The sequence below is a fragment of the Neovison vison genome, chromosome 1 (assembly GCF_020171115.1).
Source record: "Neovison vison isolate M4711 chromosome 1, ASM_NN_V1, whole genome shotgun sequence".
Classification (NCBI taxonomy): Eukaryota; Metazoa; Chordata; class Mammalia; order Carnivora; family Mustelidae; genus Neogale; species Neogale vison.
Window position 1 is genome coordinate 248632436 of NC_058091.1, and position 27800 is coordinate 248660235.

A 27800-nucleotide genomic window follows, 5' to 3' on the forward strand; every position below is an offset into this window, starting at 1 on the left:
AGACACCTGCATACTTGGTACTCTGACAATACTTAAAACTTCAGCAGGTGCCCCAAATATTTATTGCTTTCAAGGAGCTAACTTTGCATATTTATTGCCTCATTATTCTCCCAGTTCTGAACAAACTCCTGAATTGCCAACTTGGTAGAAAAGCCATGGCTCCACTCCAAAGTTTAGTAATATCGATTAGTCTTTCCCCTTGGTTCAACAAGTAAAACAAAACCCAAAAACACATAAGCATTTTTTTGGCCTATCAAAAAATGTTCTGTGTTTTTATAATGACATGATTTATAATTTCCCCTAACTTATGTAATTTTATCCACTCAACAGCTCTGCAAAGTAGGCAATCTAATGGCCATATGAAAGGTTTAATCAGGAAATAAATGATATATGTTTAATGCACTTTCAACTTATCAAAATACCTAACTCTGCTAGAGCTTTTTTATTTTCTTGACACTGTTACAAGTATTAAGGCATCATAAATGTGTTAAAATCAAATTACAAAATGGTGTCACATACCAATCTCAAGATAGAGTTTTGTCCACAACTTTATTTTCCCTGGACTATTTAAAAATACAACATACCTTAAAAGAGCATTCTCTATGTATAGGAAAAGAAAGTATTGAGCCATCAGATACTAATTGCCAAAAAATAAGTATTGTTTTATTAATGTAAAACAGTGACCATTTTCAACTCTTTATGATTATCTTAATTGGCTGCATATTTTTTAAGTGATGGACCCAACTTCAGCTACTCAGAAAAAGGTGAGATGTTCAACTCTTCTAGCAAGCAAAGAAACACAAATACAATTCAATTAGAATGTAAAAACTTGTTATATTCAAAGCTTGCAAAAGGAGCTGAAAATGTATGCACAAGCAGTCCTCTAAATCTGGAAAACTACTGCCACATGGCCTCCAAAAATAGTGCACCACTTCCTACTCCTCTCAAAAACGTATAAGAATATCTGTTTCCCCACACATTGCAACGCTTTACACTCACTTACTCTGTTATCAAAATATTGCTTAACAGCTCTTTATTGAGCACATAAGAAGGTGTTAGACAATGTCAAATAACAACAGTCACAAAAAAGAACAGAAACAAAAAACCAAAACAAAACAAGACACAGCCCCTGTCCTTGGGAACCACAATCTAATTAGACATTGAAGATCAAATGAGATAAAAATAATGTAAGCCTACAACAGTGAAAAAACTAGGCATGAAAACTACAGAGAGCTTACGAGAACGTATGCTAAGAGATTTAACCTATCCATAGAGTACTTTTTTGTGAAGAAATGATCTGAGAGAAAGTAAGAAAATGGGGTAGAAGGCAGGAAGAGTTTCCCCGCCAAGGGAAAGAATGGTCCTTATAGTGGAAGTAAATATGGATTAATCTATAGATTTTTTTTTTAAGATTTATTCTATTCATTTGACAGATAGAAATCACAAGTAGATGGAGAGGCAGGCAGAGAGTGAGAGAGGGAAGCAGGCTCCCTGCTGAGCAGAGAGCCCGATGCGGGACTCGATCCCAGGACCCTGAGACCACGACCCGAGCCAAAGGCAGCGGCTTAACCCACTGAGCCACCCAGGCACCCTGGATTAATCTATAGATTTATGTGATCTGACGTGTGAAAGGGGACCTGCTGTTCTGAACTGGCATTCTATGAATGATGCTAAGTTTTTGTTTGTTTTAAAGCCATGGAGAGATCCCCTTGAGCTGTGTGGTGCCATTTTTGTTCTAATGGGGCTTTTGTCACTTTTTGTATTGAATTATAGGAGCTTTATAATACTAAGGAAAATACTTCCAAATTTCAAATACTTGCACTGATGGCAATTTTTCTTCTGACCATCGTGTTTCTTCCCTTGCAATGATGTTTGAGTTGTTAATTTTATGTGACTTTTCCTTCAATATTTCTAGATTTTATATCTAGAATGACAGACATTCCCTACTAAAAGACAAAAAAAGAAAACAAGCCAACAAAACGAAAAATATCAATGTATGCAATCATTTTCATGTGTTTTGATGTAATATATAATGTATAGAATTAGATTCCTGTTTTATCTATATATATATATTATTTTTTTTTTTTTTTGAGAGAGAGAAAGAGAGAGAGAGAGAGAGAGTGCACGTGTTTGTGGGGAGGTTGCAGAAGCAGAGAGGGGGACGGAAAGAGAAAATCTTAGGCAGTCTCCATGCCCAGCCTGAAACCCAAAGGAGGGGGGGCTCAATTTCATGATCCTGAAATCATGAACTGTAATCAAAAGTTGGACCAACTGAGTCACTCAGGCACCCCAAATTCCTGTTATTTATTTTTAATGAATGATTCATTTCTTTCCACTGATTATAGGTACAGCTTTTATTATATGCTACATTTCTACATCTTTTCCTACCTGTAAGTTTATTTTTGTTACTCTCTCTTCGATTGACTTATTTCTTTATTCAAGCAATAACACAAACCTACTATGAAATGTATTGGTATCTGGGAGAGTTCACCCCTTCTCCTACCCATTTTTTTTTTCTTTTTTAACAAGATTCTTATGTTGATCCACATGGGATATACAACTGGTATGTCTAATTACAAAAAAAAAAATAAAAGAAAGAAAATTTTAAGGGCATTTTTGGGCAGGTCACATTAAGTTTATATATAGATAATTGTCATTTTATAATATTGACTGGTCCTATCCCAAACCTGAAAATGTCTTTCCATTTATTTAAACCACTTTAATGACTCTCTGTGTGGATATAAATTCTTCTTTTTATAAGTCTTGTACATTCCTCTGTAAGTATTTTCCTAAGTATTTTATCTTTTTTTAATTTTATCTTTTGTAATCTTTAACATAAATGGATTTTTTTTCTTTTTTTATAGTGTCCAAGTGGCTACTGCTTATGTACTGAAAAGCAAAAATTTTTATATATTTTTGTAACAGGCCAAAAAAATTCTCTTGTTCTAATAGAACATTTTTTTAGTAGGTTGTCTTGAGTTTCCCAATTACACAAATAATGCTTATTTTGCCATTTCTTTCTAGTTTTAATTTTCATTTAAAATTATGAAATATTTTCAGAAAACAAGTATGTGTTATATATACATTTACACATACTATATATATTTGTGTGTGTGTATACATGTTATGTAGTCTAATACAACTTAAACATTAAGGGAAACCATCACACAAATAAAAAATCTTAACAATGTGATCAATTCTAAGATCCATGTCAAATCTTTCAATCAGGTCTCGTGTTTCTGCCTTTAAAAGAAGGCACAAAGTATGTACTGTTTTAGAAATCATTTCAATCCTGAAGTCCTAAATATAGTGTCATATATTTTCTCTTAAAAGTCTTGTCTGTGACATATCAGTGTTTATTTTATCCAGAATTTATTTTTACAAGTAATCTGAAGGTATCCAATTTCATTTTTATATGTGCAGTAAACTAATTGCATCATTGTGTTTTTCTGAAAAGTCAACATTCTCTACTGATCTGCCAAAACCTTGTTCAAACATCAGGTTTTCATGTAGGCATGGACCTGTTTATGACTCTGTATTTTGTTCCATTGGCCCATATCCGTCCCTATTTGCATAAATGTCAAAATGTCTTAGGTACTATACTTTTGAAATCGGTCTTGATTTCTGTTAGGGAAAGATTCCCATATTGTTCTCCTTCTCGTCCTTCTCTGTCTGTGCCTCTATCTGCATCTCTACCTTCTCCAGTTAAGTTTTGCCTATTTTGTCTATTTGTAATTAAATACAAATTTTGAAAATATTTACCAACCACAATATAAGAAGCTGTAGGGGTCTATTTACTGGAATTTCCATGAATCTCTAAATTGTTTACAGCAGAATTGACATCTGAAGAGAATAATTTATCCACAAACATGGTTTATTTTCATTGACACAAATTTAATATACTTTTTGTTGGATTCATTCCTATGTACTTGGTGTCTCTATTGCTATAGTAAACAGTATTCTCTTTGTTAATGGCATTATGTATTTTAGTGTTGATCACTGATTTGTGTATATTTACCTTATATTTAATGATCTTACTAAATTCATAAATTAATTCCATACTTTTACATTATGTTTTTATAGGGAATCATACTATTTGCAAATTAAAGTAGGTACGTTTCTCCCATTCTCATCTCTACAGCTCTTCTTTATTTTTCTGTCATGCTTTGGGTCTCTAGTACACATACAGATGTAGTAAGATCCTTGTGATTTTCTCAATTTTGTAGAAATATTTATAATGTTTTGCCATTAAGAATGATGTTTCTCAGGGGTGCCTGGGTGGCTCAGTTAGTTAAGCGTCTGACTCTTGATTTCAGCTCAGGTGCTTCTCTCAGGGTTGTGAGTTCAAGTCTTGTGTGTGGCTCTATGCTGGGCATGGTGCCTACTTTAAAAAGAAAAATGATATTTCCTATCAATTTTGGTAAATACAATATCATTAAAATTTATCTTATTGGTTTCTTATTGGACATCTACTGAAATACTATAGTTTCTATCTCTAATCTGTTCATGTGGGTATTAAGTTTTTTAAATGACAAATGACCTTTGCTATCCTGCCACAAAGCCAACTTTATTCCCTTGTATTACTTTGTTTACAGTGTTGCTTTATTTTGAAAACGTTTTTTTCATTTTTTTCATCATTCTCAGATAAGAAAGGACTGTAGCTTTTTTTCCTCGTAATTGTACTTATTGATTTTTATTTTTAAGATTTTACTTTTTTATTTGACAGAAAGAGCACAAGCTGGGAGAGTGAGTGGCAGGCAGAAGGAGAGGGAGAAGCAGGATCCCCAAGGAGCAGGGAGCTCGATGTGGGTCTCTATTCCAGAACCCCGGGATCATGACCTCAGCAGAAGGCAGATGCTTAACTGACTGAGCCACAGAGGCACACCTTCCCTTATTGATTTTTATATTATATTAATACTAGCCTCAAATAATGAGTTGTAGGGTGTTCCTTTATTTTCTAGAAAAACTAGATTAATGTTAGCATTATTTATTCATTGAACCTATTTCTGTCTGAACTGGTGTTTTCTTTGGGAAGATTTTAATGCACTGACACAATTCCTTTAAATGGTTATATGGCCTTATGTCCTTCTATTATGTTTTCTTAGAACTTTCCCATTTCATCTGTTTTTAATTTTGTCATGATAGTATTCATTGTATGTTCTTAGTGTCTTTTAAATACCTTTGGTATCTGTTATGTCACCTTTTCTCATTTCTAATACTGATGAATTGTGCATTTTCTTCCTTGATCAAGTTTATATTTGTCAATTTTATTTGCATTTCATAATTTTGACTTTGCTTTTCAATTTCATTGTATTTTTCTATTTTATTAGTTCCTACTCCTTGCAGTTTCTCTCTTCTAATACCTTTTACTTTGCTGTTATTTTTCTAACCTCTTAATATGAAAACTTAAGGTCATTACTTTCATAATTTAGTTTTTATATATGTGTTTAAAGTTATTCGTTTTCTTCTATGTGCTGCTTTATCTGTAATGCTACAAACCTGTGAAGTGGTATATTTGTTATTTTTTTTTAAAGATTTTATCCATTTATTTGACAGACAGAGATCACAAGCAGGCAGAGAGGCAGGCAGAGAGAGAGAGAGGAGGAAGCAGGCTCCCTGCCGAGCAGAGAGCCTGATGCGGGACTTGATCCCAGGACCCTGAGATCATGACCGATCCGAGCGGAAGGCAGAGGCTCAACCCCCTGAGCCACCCAGGCGCCCTATTTGTTATTGTTTAAAACTGAAAGTTCTCTAGTTTCTCTAATGATTTCTTCTTTTATCTGTGGGTTTTTCAAAAGTACGCTTATAAATTTCTTAATGTATGCATTTCTTAGTTTTCTTTTTGTTATCGGTTGCTTAACTAAATCGTATTGTAATAAGAAAAGTTTGTATATTAATTTTAGGACACTTGTTTAGACTTAAAGAATAAAGTGATATATGGTCCTTCTTCATGAATATCTGGTATGTTTTGAAAGAGCAGGTTTTCCTTATTAATTGGCTGCAGGTTTTATATTTGCCCAGTATATCAATATTTCTAGTTGTTTAAAATCTTTTCTCTTCCACAGAGATCTTTCTGTTCAGTTGATCTAACAGTTATAGAGTGCTGTGGTAAAACCACCTACTATTGGGGCCTGGGTGATTCAGTTGGTTAAGCATCTGACTCTTGATCTCAGGGTTGTGAATTTGAACCCCATGTTGGGCTCCACCTGTGTGTGGAATCTACTTAAAAAAACAAAAACAAACAAAAAGCAAAACAACAACAACAAACCCCCCTACTATGATAGTGGTTATTTAACTGTTTTGTTAATTTGTCCATTTATGCTTTGAAGCTCTGTAATTAGAATCCATTTCACCTCGATGGATTATTTTTTTTTTCCATTCCATGACCTCATCCAAATTATTTGCTTCCAGGAGGCTGGAAATACACATTGCCATGTGAGGGGTCATGAAACTTTGGCTCCCATTTACCAGAGTGCATTCAACCCTTAGCTCCTCCATCCAGTACCAAGATTTAGACCCCAGTGAATGAGAAATTCCAGCTCTTTTATATGGAAAGATCCTACCTCTCTACCATGTGTAAGTTTCTCCTTCTGGCTCTTTATCTTGGCTATTTATATAAAAAAAGAAAATTTTCCTTTTGGGATTTTTGAGCATTTGTATAGGAATGGGAGTCTCCAATGTCTTTTCAACTTCCACTCAATCCAAATCTTAATGTGAATCCTCCTGTGAATTTTCAATGTGAAAATAAATGCCAACATATTACTTAGATATAACAATGAAGTTCTGTAGGAAGAGTATTTTTTTCATTTCTGCTAGAAAATTAGTACATTTGTATATTCAGCTTCAGCTCTTCAATAAGGCACAGGAGGTTGTACAAACTACACTTCTATAAAAAACAAATTTATCTTCATTTAATAAATACATTTTTGAGTTCATGCTATGCCAAGTATGCAAATATTATTGTTCTAGGATGCTGGGAATATAATAGTGAACTAAGGAGGTAAGAATTCAGGAACATCGCCAAAGGCAAGGGAAGCAAAGGCAAAAATGAACTTTTGGGATTTCATCAAAATCAAAAGCTTTTGCACAGCAAAGGAAACAGTTAACAAAACCAAAAGACAACTGACAGAATGGGAGAAGATATTTGCAAACGACATATCAGATAAAGGACTAGTGTCCAAAATCTATAAAGAGCTTAACAAACTCAACACCCAAAGAACAAATAACCCAATCAAGAAATGGGCAGAGGACATGAACAGACGTTTCTGCAAAGAAGACATCCAGATGGCCAACAGACACATGAAAAAGTGCTCCATATCACTCGGCATCAGGGAAATACAAATCAAAACCACAATGAGATATCACCTCACACCAGTCAGAATGGCTAAAATCAACCAGTCAGGAAATGACAGATGCTGGCGAGGATGCGGAGAAAGGGGAACCCTCCTACACTGTTGGTGGGAATGCAAGCTGGTGCAACCACTCTGGAAAACAGCATGGAGGTTCCTCAAAATGTTGAAAATAGAACTGCCCTATGACCCAGCAATTGCACTACTGGGAATTTACCCTAAAGATACAAACGTAGTGATCCAAAGGGGCACGTGCACCCGAATGTTTATAGCAGCAATGTCCACAATAGCCAAACTATGGAAAGAACCTAGATGTCCATCAACAGATGAATGGATAAAGAAGAAGTGGTATATATACACAATGGAATACTATGCAGCCATCAAAAGAAACGAAATCTTGCCATTTGCGACAGCATGGATGGAACTAGAGCGTATCATGCTTAGCGAAATAAGTCAAGCGGAGAAAGACAAATATCATATGATCTCCCTGATATGAGGGAGTGGTGATGCAGCATGGGGGCTTAAGTGGGTAGGAGAAGAATCCATGAAACAAGATGGGATAGGGAGGGAGACAAATCATAAGTGACTCTTAATCTCACGAAACAAACTGTGGGTTGCTGGGGGGAGAGGGATTGGGAGAAGGGGGGTAGGGTTATGGACATTGGGGAGGGTATGTGCTTTTGGGTAAATTGGAAGGGGAGATGAACCATGAGAGACTATGGACTCTGAAAAACAATCTGAGGGGTTTGCAGTGGCGGGGGGGTGGGAGGTTGGGGTACCAGGTGGTAGGTATTATAGAGGGCACAGCTTGCATGGAGCACTGGGTGTGGTGAAAAAATAATGAATACTGTTTTTCTGAAAATAAATAAATTGAAAAAAAAAAAGAATTCACTACATACATAGACATAAATTGATAGACAAATATATAGTTGGGATTGGAAAAGATTGAGGAAAAAAATAAAAGCAGGAAGAGGGTCATAAGCTGGGGTTGTGGTTATGTCTACATTCTTAAGAAATGTTAACAGAAAGGTCTCACTGAGAAGGTGATAGTTGAGCAGATACCTAAGAAGAAAGGCAAAGGCTTTGAAGTGGGTGTTTTGAGTTACAGAAAAGAAGCTGATGCATCTGGAGCCCTGTTAGTAATAATCCACATAAGAGATGATGGTGGTTTGGTCCAGAATGGCAATGGTAGAATTAGTGAGATACAAATAGAATATGGACATATTATGAAGGCAGCTTCAACATTCACGGACTGAATGTGCAAAGTGAGAAACAGAGGGCCTAAGGATAGTTTTACTGTGTTTGGTTGAGCAACTAGTAGGAAGGAGCTTCCACTTATTGTGATAAGAAAACCTAAGGGGTAAGCCCTTCTAGATTGTGGGGAGTCATTTCTGTACATGCATAATGGAATAAAGTCTCACTCCATGTGGTCTTGGGTATATTTACAAATACACATTATTTTATAAAACTTTACCTGATAATTTATTAAAAGTTTCATACAATATTTAAAAACAGTCTAAACACTCTGTGCATATAGCACTTTTCTCTAACAAATTTTCATTGACATTCTATGTGTAAGACTATTTTACTATGAAAATTAATATATTAAAGCATTCACTTATTTTATACATATTTACTGCATGCCTAATATGTCCCAAGTACTATCAAATGCATTAGGAATCCCACAATAATAAAAAATGGGCATGGTTCATTACCTCTTGGAGCTGACAGCCTGTGATAGATGAATGAATGTACATTTATAAAGAGATAATGCCATTAAGTGTTTAATAGAGAGACTAACCTACACAGAACACATCCTGTAGGAAATAGTTATTGATATAATATATGAATTATGATCAGTAAGAGATAATAATGTGGCTGCAGTGCTGACAATAAGAGGGAGCATATGTGAGGTACGGCTGAAGAGATGAGGTAGAGACAGATAATACAGAACTAGCCCTCCACTAAGTTGAGTAAATTTAAGGTACCTAGAAGTTTCTTTCAGGGGGCACTGGGTGGGTCAGTTGAGTAAGCGATCAACTCAGTTTCAGCTCAGATTGTTATCTCATGGTTGTGGGACTGAGCCCAATGACAGGCTCTGAGCTGGATATTGAGTCTACTTGAGATTTATTCCCTCCCTCCCCCTCAGTCCCTTCCCCTCCCCACTAATGTATATACACTCTCTCTCTTTTAAAAAAAAAGTATCTCTCAGGATTTGTGGCATAGTATAGTAACTAACAATATGAACTCTGGATTTGGATAACTTGACTCTGAATATCTACTTGGGCACTGAATTAGCTGTGTAAGCTTTGGCAATCAACTTCTCTAGAATAAAGCTAATATTATTACTACCTTTCCTCTGCAGGAGGACGCAGAAGCCTTTGGTCTTGATGTACTAAGTGTAGTTTTGTTATCTAATAAATCTCCAGATTTAGCAAGGTCAGATAAATACTCATAGGATTATATTACTAACATTACCTTTAAAATTGTTATTTCCCTGATAATTTATATAATCATAATATCTAAGTCCTGGGGATAAATTTTAGTAAGAGGTTGCCCAATATGAGAGGCTATATTGCTTTTAGTTGGAATTCACAGAGAGGATTGAGTTATTTATGGCCATAAAGAAAAAAAGGATGTGATATGTATATATGGTATGTATTTATATTTTTTGTTATATAAATTATATATGTATATATGATACACACAATATAGTGATGTTTTATTATAGGATATATATGTAAATATATGTGTGTATATATATATATATATCAAAACAATCTATAACACTGCTATTTGTACAAAAAAATGACTTGTATTATTGGCAAAGAATTGTGCTGCAGAATTTACAGCTAAAAGTACTTCACAAATACATGAGAACAGATGTATACAATTCAATTACAGACCACCTTTTAGGCTAAAAATAACAATACTGGGCTCTCTACCAACTCAAACATAACTTCCATGCAGCAATACCTTAGAGTAAGTATTATGTGGCAGGGATATTCAGAGTATGGTTTGTGCCCTGGCTGCCAGAAGACAAACTCTTTTTTACAGATTTGTATCTAGGTAAGTAGCTGGCACGAGAATGTAAATCAGCTATATCACTAAGCACACAGTTGAATTGAGCTGATTGTATTTTCTCTCTTTTCCCCCCCTCCTTTCAAGACTTTTTTTTTTTTTTAAGATTTTATTTATTTATTTGACAGAGAGAGATCACAAGTAGGCAGAGAGGCAGGCAGAGAGAGAGAGAGGTGGAAGCAGGCTCCCCGCTGAGCAGAGAGCCCAATGTGGGACTCGATCCCAGGACCCTGAGATCATGACCTGAGCCGAAGGCAGTGGCTTAACCCACTGAGCCACCCAGGTGCCCCAAGACTTTTTCAATAGAGCAAGCAATGTGCTGCATTCTCGCATAGCCCTTACATCATCAGAGACCACATTCTGAACAGTAAGACAATTTATTGAGCAGTTAATGAACAATCATATTTAATGGAAAGAACTTTACTACATACACTAAAATAGGTTCTAGGTGGTCTTCTAGTGCTCAGTGGTAAAAAAAAAAAAAAGAGAGAGAGAGAGAGAGAGAAGAGTGAGAGATGAGAGAGAAGAAAATATAAAACAAGTAGACAAAATGTGTTTTTTAAATATTAGAATGAGGAGGGACTTCTTTAACCATAAAAAGCTACAGAAGAAATAATAAAAAAATGACATTTGACTACTAAAAAAATTTACAGTTCAAAAACATGAAAAAACAAGATTATATTAAGAAAACTAGAGAAATCTTAAAAATATATTTGATGAAAAAAGGATGCTTTTAGCATCAAAAGAACTCCTAAAAAATTAATCTCTATTAGCTTTAGTTTCCTCATCTGTAAAAAGATGATAATCACAAAAGATAGCTACACCTTTTATGAAATTGTATTATAGAGGAATACACAGCATTTAGTACAATGCCTTCTAATAAAAGAAGACATTATTTTAAAAAAAGAAGACATTATTATTTTTATTAAGAATCATTGGCAATCTAATGTAAATATATCTTAAGACTTAAAAAATACTGTACAATTATGCAGCAAAAAGTTAACTCTGCAATTTTGGGTGGTCCAAAGCCTGCACATAGGATTAGACTTTGCCCAGCTCCTGGGAAGTAATCTGTAAGCTTTTGGAATATCTTTTGTGATAAGAATGTCTTTTTTTACCTGGGGGCCCTAGGACAAACCTGATAGCTTATACTAATGATATGATCTCGGGGTAGGGCTTGGCCAGTTTGATTTCTGGAGGGGATGGAGAACAAAGATCTGCCTTGTCTGTGGTTGGTCGTGCCTCCATGACCAACATTACCATCTATTATAAACCCTGGATACCAAAGCTCAGGTTAGTTTCTTGGGTCGGCCATACTTTGTGTGTGTTTCACAGATCATTGTTTAGAGAATTAACTCAACAGTTTGTTCTGCACCACTCCACTGGGAGAAGACAACTTTAAGTTTGTGCCATATATCCCCTGGACTCAGCCCCATATGCCTGTTCCTTTGAGGATTTTAATCTATATCCTTTTACTGTAATAAACTATCATTTGAGTAAAATGACTTTAATGAGTTTTGTGAGTCCTGCTAACGAATTAGGGAACCTGAAGGTGGTCTTGGGGATACCCCCCAAACACAGTAATCTAACTACAATTTATACATCAGTAATAAAGTGTGGCTTGAAATCAAGGTAAAATTTCTTACTTTAATAAATTATTATTTATAAAGATTATATAAAATATATAAAATATAGTGCATATGTGTATACATGTGCATTCAAAAAACTCCATCATATTCATGAACAATTTCCTAAGGTATTATTTATAAAGTTTTAAAAAATAAAGTTTTAGCCTCTATCACAGTAAATTAATGTTCACGACTATCAATACATTTAATACCAATAAAAAAATTCTATTGTTGAAAATTTTGGTTATAAGAAAAAAGTCACACCCCCTTAACCTATTGTTTAGAAAGGAAAATAATTTTGAAAAAGAATCATAAACATTGGTATAAATCATTTATTTCCTCTTTCTTGTTATGGATACTAATCTATACTTTTGTATATCATTACATAGAAATTTTTTTATTTGGCAATTTCCCAAAGGAAAATTTGGTACATTTTTACATCTAAGATTCTTTTGAAATAGTAAAATGTTTTTTTTTTCCTCTTCAATTACTTAAATTCTCACTCTTATGCCTCGGTTTTATTACTTGGTGGCCCTTACTGACTTCCAGCCAAATGTGGAGTTTCTCAGGGAAATTCTAGAAACCAAATTCAAAGTATAAACACATAAAGTATAAAAACATAAACACACTCATCCCAAATCAATTTAGAAACATTTCATGTGTGACTATAAAGGCATTCTTTAATTGACAAGTTTAAGTGGACTCACTCTGCCATTCTTAAAATTATGGTTCGCAGAGTTTTATGATCCATTTTCTGTGTAAGGAAATAAATTGGAGAAAGTTATAACCTCTCCCCCCCCCAAAACAAAACAAAAGAAAGAAATTCGATAAGACAAAAAATAAGAACTTAACTGATTCACTTACATAGTTAACTTAATTATATCCCTAAGTAAAAGATTGCTATTGATTTGCACATGTGAGCACATAGGATCCATAGATATAATTATGTATATTAAGGTATTTAATTAATTAATTAATTAATTAATTAAATTAATTTGTAACAACTGTGTATTTGAGAGGCTATGTGAATATGAATTGCTTTTTATTTCTTATTACATTTTTCTTTCACTGTGCTTTCTATCTTATACTGGATGATGATGATATAATCAATACAGACGACCTCTCTCCTATCTATTCTTTTGTATATACTTCGTTAAAGACACAATTACTCTGTTAGTGTATCCCACTTTCTACTTTGAGAAAAAACAGTAGCCTCTACTTTTAAGACAAATATTGCTTACAAGGAAGGAGAATTTTTTAAAAAGTAACTAAGTAGTTCAACATATATCACATGTCCTGGTCTTAATCCATCAAGCATTACCCTACCTTTGGCACATTTCTATTGATTTTGGGTACAGCTCTATAAAAGTCAAATAAAATAATATTTTACTACCATTTTAGCCATTCCAACATGAGTTCCTGGTCATAAACCAATGTTTCTACTACATAAAGCTCAAGTGGCTTTCCTTAAACAATATCATTTAGTTTTTTAAGTAGTTGGAGGACTTGACCAAACCTTTGCATGTTAATAAATCAACTTCCATTTTAGCTGGTTCTTTTAATTTGTGTTTTTCCTACATTTTTAGAATACATCAGAGATTAAAGAAATTTATTTTACATGTACTAAAGTAAAGTTAGTTTGCCTCATAAAGTGAAACTTCTACTAATCTACAATGTGGCACATTGTACTACATTAATGTTACTATTACTAATTATGATTACTATTAACATTATCTGTAAAATGAGATCCTTGCTTTTTGAGTTTTAATTGAACCAAACTATGTAAAATACTTAGTCTGTTTCATAAAAATATACTAAAGATTGCTTCTATACCACACTGTTAATGCATAGCTAAAGAGTGAAAATTCTATTATTAGAAAACTAGCATTTAACTTTTAAAAATTGTGCTTAGGATGAATTTGCACTTGTGGTCTTAAAATTTTTAAATATTCATTTTTACTAAACATTGTTTAGAATAAAGATGATTTGCAGTATGTTTTATTCAAATAAGGCTCTTGGTTTTCCTTAATATGATTAAGCTGGAATTATCTTTAAATGATGAAAATTACATTGGAATTAAGAGTCCAAATCCTATCATTCCTGGAGTGCAACACGGATCCATTATTGCAGGACATACTTTCCCTCAAGGATGATGATCTTAAAGTGTTACTTATCTTTCTGTTGTTGTTTCTTTTTTGAATAACAAATAAACACTTTGTATTCTAGAACACTCCAGACTGACCCCTGAAAGCCTGCATGGGAGAAAATGAAGTATATTTATACCTTTAAAAACAGTGACATCAAAAACCAGCCACTGTTGAAAATGTCTTATTTCTTAGAGTAGGTTATGAGCACATGGTCATACTCAATTTCCGAGAACTCATTGAGCTGTATAATTCTAACTTGATCATTTTTCTATACTTCAGTTTACTTGAATAAAAAGCTTTTTTTTTTTTTTTTTTAAATCAAACACTGTTATGTTGTATACAAATCTTCTTGTGAGCTTTCTTATACCAACCCAACTCCACGGCTCAATTTACTCAATTGTCTCCAGGGTTCAAGTATATACTGAAAATGGAGTGACCTGGGTCTACAATATTACAATACTACAGAGCTACAGTCTGTGATGAGCTGGGAAAGATGGGCCCAGTTTAAAGGGTACAGACGCTGCTCAGCTCCAAGGAATGGCTGCCATATGGGACTGTGGGTCTAATGTTGCCATGTCTGGAAATTTGAATTTTTATGTCAAATTTATACTTTTTAATGTTGGCAACTGATTCAAATTTTTGAACTCTACCAGCCAAACTAAATATGTTTTTGACCAAAGAGGCCTCCATAAAGATCACCTCCCTGAGTAGGACCTCACTAAATCTGAGTCCAATTAAAATACTTTTCATATGTACTGCTGATAACTGTTAGCATGCAGGGAAGGCCACAGTCAAAATTCAGTCTGACTCTACACAACTTCTACTATAGTACACTGGCTGTAAATATGAGCCTGTTCTTATGTAATCTGAATCCCAGAGCAACCTTATAACACAGGTACTATCCCCATTTTACTAATGAGGGATCAAAAACCCAAAGATAGCAACAACTTACTATAAAAATAGAGAAGAGTATGACTTCAGTTATATGGCCCGAATTTAAATCCTTCCTCCAACACTTACTATTTTCATACTTTGGGAGGGCAAAGTAACTTCTCCATACTTCTCCCCTGTAAGATGGGTATTCTAAGAACCATACTTCCCCCATATGTTCTGAGGATATACAAAGCACTTAGAAATGTCTTGGCACATTGTACTACATTAATGTTACTATTACTAATTATGATTACTATTAACAATATCTGTAAAATGAGATCCTTGCTTTTTGAGTTTTAAATGAACCAAACTATGTAAAGTACTTAGACATGTTCCTGAGACACACTGTTCATTACATACTAACTGGGTGATCAGATGAAGTTTCTTTCAAATACATTAGTCCAAACCATGCAGATTTATTCCTTTACTCTGTATTGGGTAATAACAAACATGCTATTATAGGCTGGCAGTATTTTTATTTGTACTAAGTGTTTTCTTTGGACATTTGAATAATAAATAGCTCTGTAGGGTCATAACTATTGCCATGTTTATATCATTTGGAAATGTGTAGTGAAATGAATCATGTGCCATGTAATGAATGTCTTAAAGTGAATGCTAATAATGTAGTAAGATTTCATATCAGGAATGGTTACAGTATTCAGAAGACATTTTAAATTTAGATGATATTCACCATCTTTTTGTTTCCCTAATTTTTAAAAAACCCTAACCCTCCCAAACACATAAGATATGAATGTAGTTCAATAACTCAAATTACAAAGTTATATGCAAATATGTGGCATAGCCAGAATTTTTACTTACTTGTGACCCATTTCATGAGCAATTGTAAATGCAAGATTCAGGCCATTGTCTTCAGCAATAATACATTTTCTCTTTTCACTACACATTCCACTCAAATATGCTATACCTAGAAAACATACACATGAATTATCATATGTCAGATTCAAATGCAAATATTCATGCTATGCATCAGTAGAAGAAATGAAAAATGATGTTTTTTCTATTCAAATGATGTCAGTATTAAACTATAAAATCTAGCCCTTATAAATGGAATTTTAAAGGAAATTGTGTATGTATGAGTTGCTCAATAAATTCTTAATATTATTTTCAAATTCATATTTCAGATTAAATCATTTGATCAATTGTCCAACTCTCAGAGTGTGCTCTAACAATGTATTTTATAAATACCACTTTTCATTGTCACATAAGACGCTCAATGACTGAGCCACCCAGGCACCTCAATGACAATAATTTTCTAATAGCAATTGTGTCATGTGGAGAGATAATAAATAACTTTTCTTCCTCCTTTCCAATTTTCCAAATCCATTTAAGTGTTTACAATACTTTTATGATGAGAAGATTAAAGACATAAATATGATGATCATGTCTATGAAATTTAAGTAGCAATTAACAGATTTTCTTATAGAACAGGAAGCAATTTAACAAACATAATGACCCTCTCCTTCCCATTCTTTTTTTCTTATGTGTAAACTCAGAGTCTTCAACTGAGGCTCTGATAAATTTGAATTTAATTGTCTCACATTTGGCACACCAGGGAGATTTTCTTTAACTTGAAAGTTATGAAGAATAATTGTAACCATGACTAATTTAAATGACTTGCATTATTCTGTTTAAAAGCCTATGCTTTTCAGTTCCTTTCAAAAACTCACATGTTTCTTATTATATTAAAGGATACAATTTAGGAGGGGAAAGGATCTAACACGGCTGTTATTTAAAGAGAGATATAATACAGACTCTTTTTAAAACACTCTTTTAATATTAAAGGTTCTACAGTCAAAAAGGACACCAAAAAACCCTCTAATTTCCACCTGAAGATGAATCAAGTCATATAGGAGGCATCAACAGGATCTCAGGGTGAAAACAAAGCATACTATCCTAGAATGTAATTTGATACCTCTTCAAGATAATCATAGACCCCTAAAACCCCACAGGAAGCATGTTATAATGATGAATGAATCAGGAAATCGGTTTTTATGTGATCAGGTGGGTGTATCCTAATAAAATAAAATCTTCCGGCCTCAACACTGTTGCCTTTAAGCACTAACTAGACTACCCAACTTCAAAATCTTGCTTCTTCTGGCACAAAATTCCGCACTGTCCTAGGTAAGATATTTGTCCTAGGATTGTATCCTGGAAGAAAAGTTATTTATTTATGAGTTGTATTATTGCTTGAAGCCTAATGGAACAAATTATGTAAGAGGTGACAAGTACGAAAGGTACAAAAAAGAACATATACGGAGCATGCCTTTAAGAGCATGAGCCACACCAACTTACTGGAAAATGTGATCATTAAAACCTAAAGACATAAATAAGATATTATGGGAGACTATAAAGAAATATCAAATAGGGAAAAATTAAAGTAGAAAAGGCTTTTAAGGAGAGAAACAGCTTGGTGGTATCACTGAGTGGGGAGAGGTGGGCACTGAGCAGGGAAAAGGCTAAGCAGTTGCTATTCTTCACAGAAGAACAGGGTGTGTTCTTTAAATGAGCATGCCATGTAGTACCTCTCTGCATCAGTATGCATTTAACGTATCCTCAATAAGGAATGTATGAAATGAATGGCATAGACGGAATTCCTTGAAACAAAGACCAATATAAAATGTAACTTAACCTGGAGCCTTAACTAAAAATGTAATTTTGAAGAATCAAAATGTATTTCGTCCATGAATTAGAAAAAATTTTTAGAATGACTTAATGATGGTGCCCAAGTAATATGAAAACCATTTACATGATTATATTCAAAGCAGCCTTTGAACATATTTTAAAATAACTTGCCTTACTAGCTCACTAATTATCTGCTTCTATTCCATTAAAAGACAAGATGATGATCTAGTAGTATAAAAGTACAATTATGTAAGTTATGAGGTTAATATCAGTAGAGTTATAAATGCATTTTAAAAAACAGTCTTCCAGACTCTCTTTAATGTTTAATCCATAACATTCTTCATAGTACAGTTTTTAAGAATACTAAGAAAAAAATGACTTCTAACAACAAGAAATAAGATATCAGTTTAATAAAAACTATAGTAAATCTCTGTGATCAAAAAGGTGGAATATTTCATAGGCAGTAAAACATTGTTTTTGTGGTGGTCAGAGTCCTTTTGTGAAAAACACATACCGATGCCAAATAAAATCTAACTACAAAGTTTTAGTGTATAGCTAAATTTCGAGAAAGAAATATTCCCAAGTACAGGAATAAGGCTTAAAATTTTTCAGATTTGGAGTGATAATATCATGAGTTAATGTTGCTAGAGTCTGGGTATCAGAAAAGACACAAGTCCCATTACATAATGGGTGTGGTTTCAAAATGTCTGCAGGAAGAGAAATTAAGGAGTAAGGAACTGAAATCCAACGACAAATCAGAAAGCCTGAAATTGCTATTAATGTGTGAACATTACCTCAAAAATCCATATGCGGGAGATCAACGAGGAACCCTGGCTCAAAATAAGTTTGAGGTATGCCAGAAAAGCTCTACTAATAAACCCAAACCACCAGCATGCACAGGTATGAAACCATAGGAATACGAAGCCATAAATACAATGTACAAATTGATCATACAACTTGGGGATCATACAAGGATTGGAAAAAGCTTTGTCAATTCAGTGAAAACAAATGAAGGATCACTATGATGAGACACTATCATCTCAGCAAGCATAAAACCCCCACAGGGAAAAAAAGAAAAAAAAAAAAAACTCTACCAAAGATGAGCTCACAAATAAAAATAGCAATCCAAATGAAAAAATGGCCTACTGTAAGAAGGTGGCCACTGATACAAAAACTGGAGAGAAAATGGTGACAAAATAAAGACATTTTTAATATAAAGATGGGGAGCTTGAGATCTACGTTTACTGGGTTCCAGCAACCCAAATGACCCTTTTTGTAAATCAGAGAAAGTAACCCTTTTCCATGATACTTTAAATTAAAGTACTGGTGTAAAGAAATGTTATATTTCATCAAACAGAAGGAAAAATTCCAGACTAAAACATGAAAATAAGGAGGAAGGAATAATGGACACCAGAAAGGGTAAATGTATGAGTAACTATAAATTAATATTGAATACATGAAACACCAATTTTAATGTCTTCCAAACTTTAAAATAGAGAGAACTGAAGTAAAGCAACAATACATAGTTCAAGTAGAGTTCTACCAGTAATCAGTGGTAAAATGATACATGTCATAATATAAAAGGTAATTGCAAAACAACAGTAAAATAATATATAACTAACAATTACAATTACATAGGTTGAAAATTTAATACAAATATTAGATTTACCTGCTTTTAAAGGCAGCAAAGGAAAAGAATAAAAGAAACATGACTTAAAGGCAAATGTAAAACAAATATAGAAAGATAGCATTTCACACCAAGAATTTCATTAATTAAAAAAGATTCTGCCATGAGTGACTGTCACACTGAATGGATATTTAAACTCTCTAAGGTGAGAGAAGTGTGAATTAACTTGACTGTGATAATCATTTTCAATGCATAGGTATGTTAAAACATCATTGTCTACCGTACACTTATACATCTTTTATCTGTCAACTTTGTCTTGATAAAGTTGGAATGAATGAATGAAAAATAAAGAGTATGCTAAAGCCAAACTAAGATTTTAAGACTGAATTAAAAAACAACAACAACCCTAACTTTATTGTGCTTATAAGAGATACAGTTTAAGTATAAGAACAGAAGCAAGTTAGAAGTAAAAGTATAGAAAATATGCAAGCATCAACTAAATAAAGAATGGGTGACAATATAAATATTACAAATATACAAAATTAGACAAATTGAATTTAACTTACAAGCATCTAGAGAGATAAAGAAGGATTTTTCATGATAAAAGGGTTACTCCCACAAGAAGATGTACAATTCTATATCTCTATTTACTCAATAACTGAGCCTCAAAATACAATAGAAAAAAATGAACCAAATTAAGAAAGAAAAAGAAATCCACAGTTAAGCTGAGAGACTTAGCAACTCTCTTAATAGCTGATAAAACGATTAAAAATCTTCACTCAAGACATGAGACCTGAACAAAGTATTAGCAAATCTGTCTTAAATGATGTAATAAAACATCACATCCAACTATAAAACATTCCTTTTAAGTGGATATGGTACATTTATAATACTTGACCATATACTGAGTAGCAAGAAAATCTCCACAAATTTCAAAAGTGGAAATAAATCCAAAGTATGTTCATTGGCCACAATGGAAATAATTTGGAATTCAAGAACTGAAAAGGTAACTAGAAAAACCCAAACTGCCTAGACATGAGATGATACACTTCTAAAGAGTCCACAAGTGAAAGGAATTACAATCAAAATTAGAAAATATGTTAAACATAGTTAATGGGGAAAAAAAGAACACAAAAAATGTGTAGGCTGAATGACAGTGCTCAGGGAAATTTGTACTGTATCTTATAAAAAAATCAAAGAGACTGAAAATCAGTGATTAAAATTCCTTTCAGGAGCTGAGAAAAGAGAGCATCAAAGCTTAAGAAAAGAGAGGGAAAGAAATAATGAAGAGCAAAACCAATGAACTATAAAACAAACATAAAAAATATTGACAAAACTGGTAATTCCCTAGCAACCAATCAAAAATTACAACAACAAAAAAGAGAGAGACAAATACAAGTTACCAAAATCAACAAAGAATAAGGAAATGTCTCTATAATCCTAAAGACATCAAGGTAATATATATAAATGTATGCAATAAACCTTACAATTTGCTAAAGCTGTCAAAAGAAGAAGTACGAAATCTAGAATTTTCTATCATAATCCCATTTATTCATTCTATTCCAGCTTCATAGTTACATTTGGCTTCCCCTCCCTCCCTTTTCTCTTCTCTTTTCTTGTCATTTCCATCTGAAGACCTCTTCACTGGCATTTCCCTATGGAACATTCCCTCCTTACACCTCTTTCTCCAGGTCTTCTTGATCACCAAATTTAAATTAAAAATACCCTTCTCCCCACCCTGGAACTCCCAGATTACCTGTTACTTACACCCATTACTTTTTTTCCTGAGGGGTTTATCTTTTAATGTACCCGTTAATTTAATTATTTGGATACTGGCCAGTAGATATTGACTATTCTCTCAATTAGAATGTAAGCACCACAAGGAAATTACTGAGAAGTCAATTTGTTTATTTCCAGCATGTAGAACTGTATAGAACAATAACACACTCTATAGTACTATGATAATATATTTCAAGGTGTATTAACATGCATTTCTCTTTTTCCACACAGGTCAATTACTTCTTGGACTTTGGGCTAAGATCAAGTATTGTATTTCCACCCAGGTCATGCCTTCTTAGTCTTCTACAGGATTTGCTCTGAGGGCAGGTGGGAAGGGATAGAATTAGAAGGAAGGGAGCCTTTGAAACTCTGGAGGATAGCACATTGGGAAACTCCAGGCTGATATCGGATGACTCAAGTAGGAAATTCATGAAAACACTGAGTAGGTGAAAAGAAGGGCTGTCATGTTTGACCCTACTTTGTCTTTTGTTGCCAGAAAGGCAAGAGAAGTGGGCAGTTTAACCTAGGGGGACCCACAGATGACATGACTGAGATCTGGCAGCATTTTTAGGAGCATTAAGAGCTGGAGAGGTAGGGACTGGGGAGGGTGGGCAGATAAAGAGAGTGGTGTAAAGAGCTGAACAGATGTTACATTGCTCTGACCAAACCAACATTCTTGAGTTGAACCCACCAAATGCATTTGGAGTCCAAGTCCAGCATATAGACAAAGGAATGCACTGCAAAGACGTAGATACCAAAAATCTCAGAGGGAAGTGAAAGCACTGTGATTTCTGATCTACAGCCCATCTCCCCAGCTATGGAAAGGATAAAGGGGAGGTGAGGAGAACTATCAGGAAGAGCCGAATGTTAGCTAAAACCAAACCAAAACAAGGTAAATGAATAAAGTCAATTAAACTAGAAGAAAAATTAACATCAATTGACAAGTTTAAGTTTTCACTGTCCCTATGTCAAGGGATATAGGGAGTTGTGAGGAAAGATTTAATACACTGTAGGAAGCTAGATGCAGCATTTTCTTTTCCTAATTTAGTATCATCTTTGATCTTATAATGTGTATCGTGACAAAATTAACCACAGGTGAGAATGTACATGTTTAAAAAAATTGTGCACATGTTTCTAATTGGTTGCTAAAGGTAAATTAAACAGTGAATAATCACTCATTTTATTTTATTATCTTAAGGTGTGATTGGAGGTATCTAAAATCAGTGAAGTACTGGACTAGACGGCATATGGGTACCATGTCAAATTCTTTGGCAAGCTTTTATATGGAATATTAGTATGATGCAGGAAAAAGAAGGTGAGAGATGGCTTAAGTGAGTGTTCATAATATATAGGGAAAGGAAGTGAGTCCAGAGGGGGAGTGGTATACAGGGTAGGCACAGGTGGCCAATTTCTAAATTCTGCTCTTTTGGGAGCTGGAGAGACTATCATGGTAATAGACAAGTTCCAAAAGAGGTTTATTCCTTGCTTTTCTGGTTTTCACATGTCCTTCATCTTCATAATCAACTTTCCCACCAAGCAGACCCACCTTCTTCCTACACTACGACAATGAAAAGGACTGCGGTTTTTTGTATGAAAGTAAGAAAAACTAGGAAAATTTATGTCTGCAGGCTAGTTTTGCGCTCCTGCTATTGTATTCTAGATTTATTCTACTTCACATTAACTTCTCCCTTTTAGAAAAGTTAAGGGCAGGTTATTGGATGGTTTCAGAAGTTAAACTCTCAAATCCTTAGGGACTTTAAATTAAGCCAGACTCCAATGTACCTTACTGTGGTTTGGATATATTTTTAATACATCATTAAAAACATATACCATTGGGACACCTGGTTGGCTCAGTGGGTTGAGCCTCTGCCTTCAGCTCAGGTCATGCTCTCAGGATCCTGGGATCGAGCCCCACATCGGGCTCTCTGCTCAGCAGGGAGCCTACTTCCTCCCCTCTCTCTCTGCCTGCCTCTCTGCCTGCTTGTGATCGCTGTCTGTCAAATAAATAAATAAAATCTTTAAAAAATATATACCATCTAAAATTCTTAATTTAGATTTCAGTGCAACCTGAAAATATAATGTTTGTGGCACACTGAAAAAGCCGTATGTGGTAGATTACACATCTAATGTTTATAAGTCAGAAATGAGAAATTTAAAGTGCAGTCTACCACAAACATGGATAAAAACTGGTATTTGCATTACTAAGTTAATTTAAAAATGATCAGTCAGAGTCCTCGGGCTTTCTGTATGACTTAGGTCACAAAAGCAAAAAACAAAACAAAACAAAAGCAAACTAGGCTTAATGATTTCATCTGCCTTGGAAATTAAAAAACTGTCATGAATTTAAAAAATAGGTAAGATGAATCACATTTGAAGACTTTTGTGAAGTTGAAGGATACAGCTGGAAAAATTTAAAAGTGTTCTGATTGCATATAAATCAGGAATTTTGGCTAACACATTTTTATAATGTTATAACGTAATCATATCCTGAAGGCATTAAACAGGGACAATTAAAACTAAAAATATCATGCTACTAAAAGGTTCTATAAATTGCTTTTTTAGAATACTAGTAAAAAACACTGACAGCATGCATTTATAACCATAAACCAACTCAAACATCAAAAGAGTTTGACACAACATTCTATTTTCATCATGCCAATTTTAATCATTTCGCTACTTTTTATAACTTGTTTTCTACTCACTATGGTTCTTATTCAAGTAAAGAAAAGAAATAATTTTATAAACTGGAAAAAATCTAAATACAATTACAATATAATTACAATTACATGTATCTAATATTCTTAAATCTCAAATACTAAAATTTAAAATATTGAGTTTAATACAGAGTTTTGACATAATTTGTTAAATAAAACACATTTACTCAAGGACAAGCATTCCAACTTTAGATGCATTTCTAATATCTCAGCTTTTTTAAGGTCTATACACTGAGGGTATTAATAGTAAACTGGTTAAAAAACCTTCTCAAAGATGATTTGATGTTTTCTATAACTCCAATTGGAATTCAACAACAAACTTTTTATGACCGGTTTTCTGCATGAAGTACAGTATAGGCAAAATGCAGAGAATAAAGCTTTAAGAATCTATGTTCTTGTGTCAGATATTCTAGGGTTTGAGTCCCAGCCTTGATATTTAGCTGTGTGACCAAAGAAAAGTTACTTCTTTTTTCTGAACCTCAGTTTTCTTAACAGTAAAACTGGGAAATTAACCGTTTGGCTTAGGAATGCTAACTAATGTAGATAAAATATATTAAGCCTGTACTGACTCATGTGAAACATGGTAACCATTAAATATTAAACTTTCTTATTTCTAAAATGAGGTTTGCAATCCCTTATGACACAGAAATTTTGAAGGGTTAAAGGAGGAGATGTATTTAAAGACCCATGGCATGTAGTCGATTCTTTTTTTTTTTTTTTTAAGATTTCATTTATTTGACAGAGAGAGACATATCAAGAGAGGGAACACAAGCAGGGAAAGTGGGAAATGGAGAAGCACTCTTCCTGCCAAGCAAGGAGTCTGATGGGAGACTGGATCCCCCGGACCATGGGATCATGTGACCTGAACTGAAGGCAGGTGCTTAACGACTGAGCCACACAGGCATCCCATGTGGTTGATTCTTACTAAGTGTTCTCCGACACTGACAATACCCTGTAAGTGTGTGGTGAATACAAGGTTGCACTTGTAGACCTTATAATAAGAACAACTCTTAAAAACTACAAGGAGGACCTCAGAGTATTTTCTAAATTAAGATGTGTTTTGTTTCCCAAGGATATATTCAGCATATTTTAATACTCACATAGTGTTTAACAGTACCATTAAAATATTTTCTAATATAAACAAATTCCTATAACCAAATGAAGCTTTAACAGTAAAGGATCTTGAGAAGGAAAGTACCTTATGAACCATCACTTTTCATAATAATTCCATAAGAATTATTTATCCAAGACTTACCCCTGCAACATGCTGTGCTAAAATAGAAATATAAAGTGTCTGATTTATGTTTTGGCCAGAGCCTAATAAGAAATACACCAGCAGCCAAGAATTAAGCAAGATAAGTTCAGCTTTGCTTTTATTCTCAACCACAGGAAAGATGTCATTTTCCCATCAGGAATTCATTTCTATTCAGAAATACACGGAGCACCTGTGTTCAGAAATACAATGAGCACACTCAATACTGTGCTATGTGCTGAGGACACAGACAGGAAGTGAGCAAGATCTTTGATCACAAAGAGATTAAAAGGAGAGGAAATGAATGCAAGATATATTGAATTCCTCCAAAAGCATGCATGATAGAGTCAGAGAAGCTAATGATTCAAAAAGTGAAAGTTAATTAGGATTCTGAAAAATGGGTAGAATTTGAACAGGGATGAAGGAAGGAAAGGAAAACAAAGAAAGTCTTCTATTTAGAAATTCTAAAACAACACCTTTGAACACACTCACTAAAGTCTGCAAAAATTATCAGCTCTTCAGTAGGGCCTCAGTTTAGAAGAGTGCATGGAGCACTGGGTGTGGTGAAAAAATAATGAATACTGTTATGCTGAAAATAAATTAAAAAAAAAAGAAGAGTGCATTAGTGTGAATTTAAAAGGGGCACAGTGGGGAGATGAGGTTTTAGAAAGGCTTCCCAAGTGAATGATGTCTGGGTGGGATTTCAGTCTCTTCTTTTCCTTAGGCCCTAGGGATTAGGGACTCTGTGCAAGATACAACCTGCAGAAACCTTTGGGAAATCCTGGGCTGGAATGTCAAAAGCAAGTCTAACAATCCCATAATGTCTCTCACTTTTTGTTTTATTTTTAAATTCATTTACAGTAACATTTACTTTTTATTCAACAGTTCTAAGAATTTGAACACTCATATTGATTCACTTAACCACCATCACCATCAGGAGCCAGAAAATGTCCATCACTCCCCAAAACTGTTTTGTGCCTTCTCTTTATAGTTACACTCTCACCCCCTTTTAAAACAGGTATGACCACTGGATCATTATAGGGTTGTCTTTTAGACACTGTCATGTAAGTGGATTCATAAGGCAGGCAACCTTTCGAGACCAGCTTCTTCTTTTTTTTTTTTAATTTCTTTTCAGCTTAACAGTATTCATTGTTTTTGCACCACACCCAGTGCTCCATGCAATATGTGCCCTTCCTAATACCCACCACCTTGTTCCCCCAACCTCCCAACCCCTGCCCCTTCAAAACCCTCAGATTGTTTTTCAGAGTCCATAGTCTCTCATGGTTCACCTCCCCTTCCAATTTCCCTCAACTCCCTTCTCCTCTCCATCTCCCCATGTCCTCCATGTTATTTGTTATGCTCCACAAATAAGTGAAACCATATGATAACTGACTCTCTCTGCTTGACTTATTTCACTCAGCATAATCTCTTCCAGTCCCATCCATGTTGCTACAAAAGTTGGGTATTCATCCTTTCTGATGGAGGCATAATACTCCATAATGTATATGGACCACATCTTCCTTATCGAGACCAACTTCTTTCACTGAGCATAATGCTTTGACATTCCTCCTCGAGCTACTACAGAATGTTTAAACCATTTGCCTCTTGAAGACGGCTGGATTGCTTCCAGTTTTTCCCAATTGTGAAGAAAGTAGGTATCAGCATTCATGAAGAGGTTTTGTGTGACAATAAGTTTTAGTTTTTATGAAGTAAAGACACAGATATGGGCTTATAGGGTTATAAGGTAAGTATATATACAACTTTATAAGAAATTGCTAGATTGTTATCCCAAGGGGTTATAAAATTTTGCATGTCAGCAGCAGTGTTGAAGTTGATCCACATTATCCACAGCACTTGATGGTGTCAGTGTTTTAAATTTTAGTTATCAAATATATATATAGTAATATCTTTGTGGATTTAATTTGCATATCCCTAATGACAAGTGACGACATCTTTGCATTGTTTATTTGCCATTTATATATTCTTCTCATGAAATATCACGTCACGTCTTGCACATTTTTAAATTGTCTTCTTATTGATGAGCATTGAGATTTCTTTATATATTCTTTATGTATTCTGTACAGAAGTCCTTATGTCTGGATATGTGATTTATCAAGATGGCTGACCCTTGAGAATGCAACGGGTAGAGGTGCTGGGCCCCCAAAACACATGCACAACCCACAGCTTTCAGGGAGCCTGGGTGGATCAGCAGATTAAGCATCTCACTCTTCATTTCTTCTCAGGTTGTGATCTCCTGGGTCCTAGGATCAAGCTCCGTGTTGGGCTCTGTGTTCAGCAGCGAGTCTACTTGAAGATTCTCCCCCTATACCCCTCCCCTGGCTCTTGCATGCTCTTTCTCTCTCTCAAATAAATAAATAAAATTTTTTAAAAAAAATCCACAAATAACTTCTGACTCTCCCAGAAGTTAACTACTAAATGCCTACTTACTATTAATCAGGAGGAGCCTTACTAATTACATAAAGTTAATTTACACCTATTTTGTATGTTATATGTTTTATGTACTGTATGCTTACAATAAAACAAGCTAGAGAAAAGAACAGGTTATTAAGAAAATCACAAGAAGGTAAGGTACAGTGCTGTACTGTATTTATCAAAAAATATCCACACATAAATGGACCCATGCATT

General features: G+C 34.3%; 1 protein-coding gene across 1 annotated transcript in view; it reads right to left on the reverse strand.

Annotated features, from left to right (window-relative positions):
• Positions 1-27800, reverse strand: part of ADAMTS19 (ADAM metallopeptidase with thrombospondin type 1 motif 19) — a 244146-nt gene that overhangs the window by 118681 nt on the left and 97665 nt on the right. Inside the window, exon 8 of the mRNA XM_044228322.1 lies at positions 15958-16063. Coding sequence (XP_044084257.1) covers positions 15958-16063 — 106 coding nt within the window. The remainder of the gene's footprint in view (positions 1-15957; positions 16064-27800) is intronic.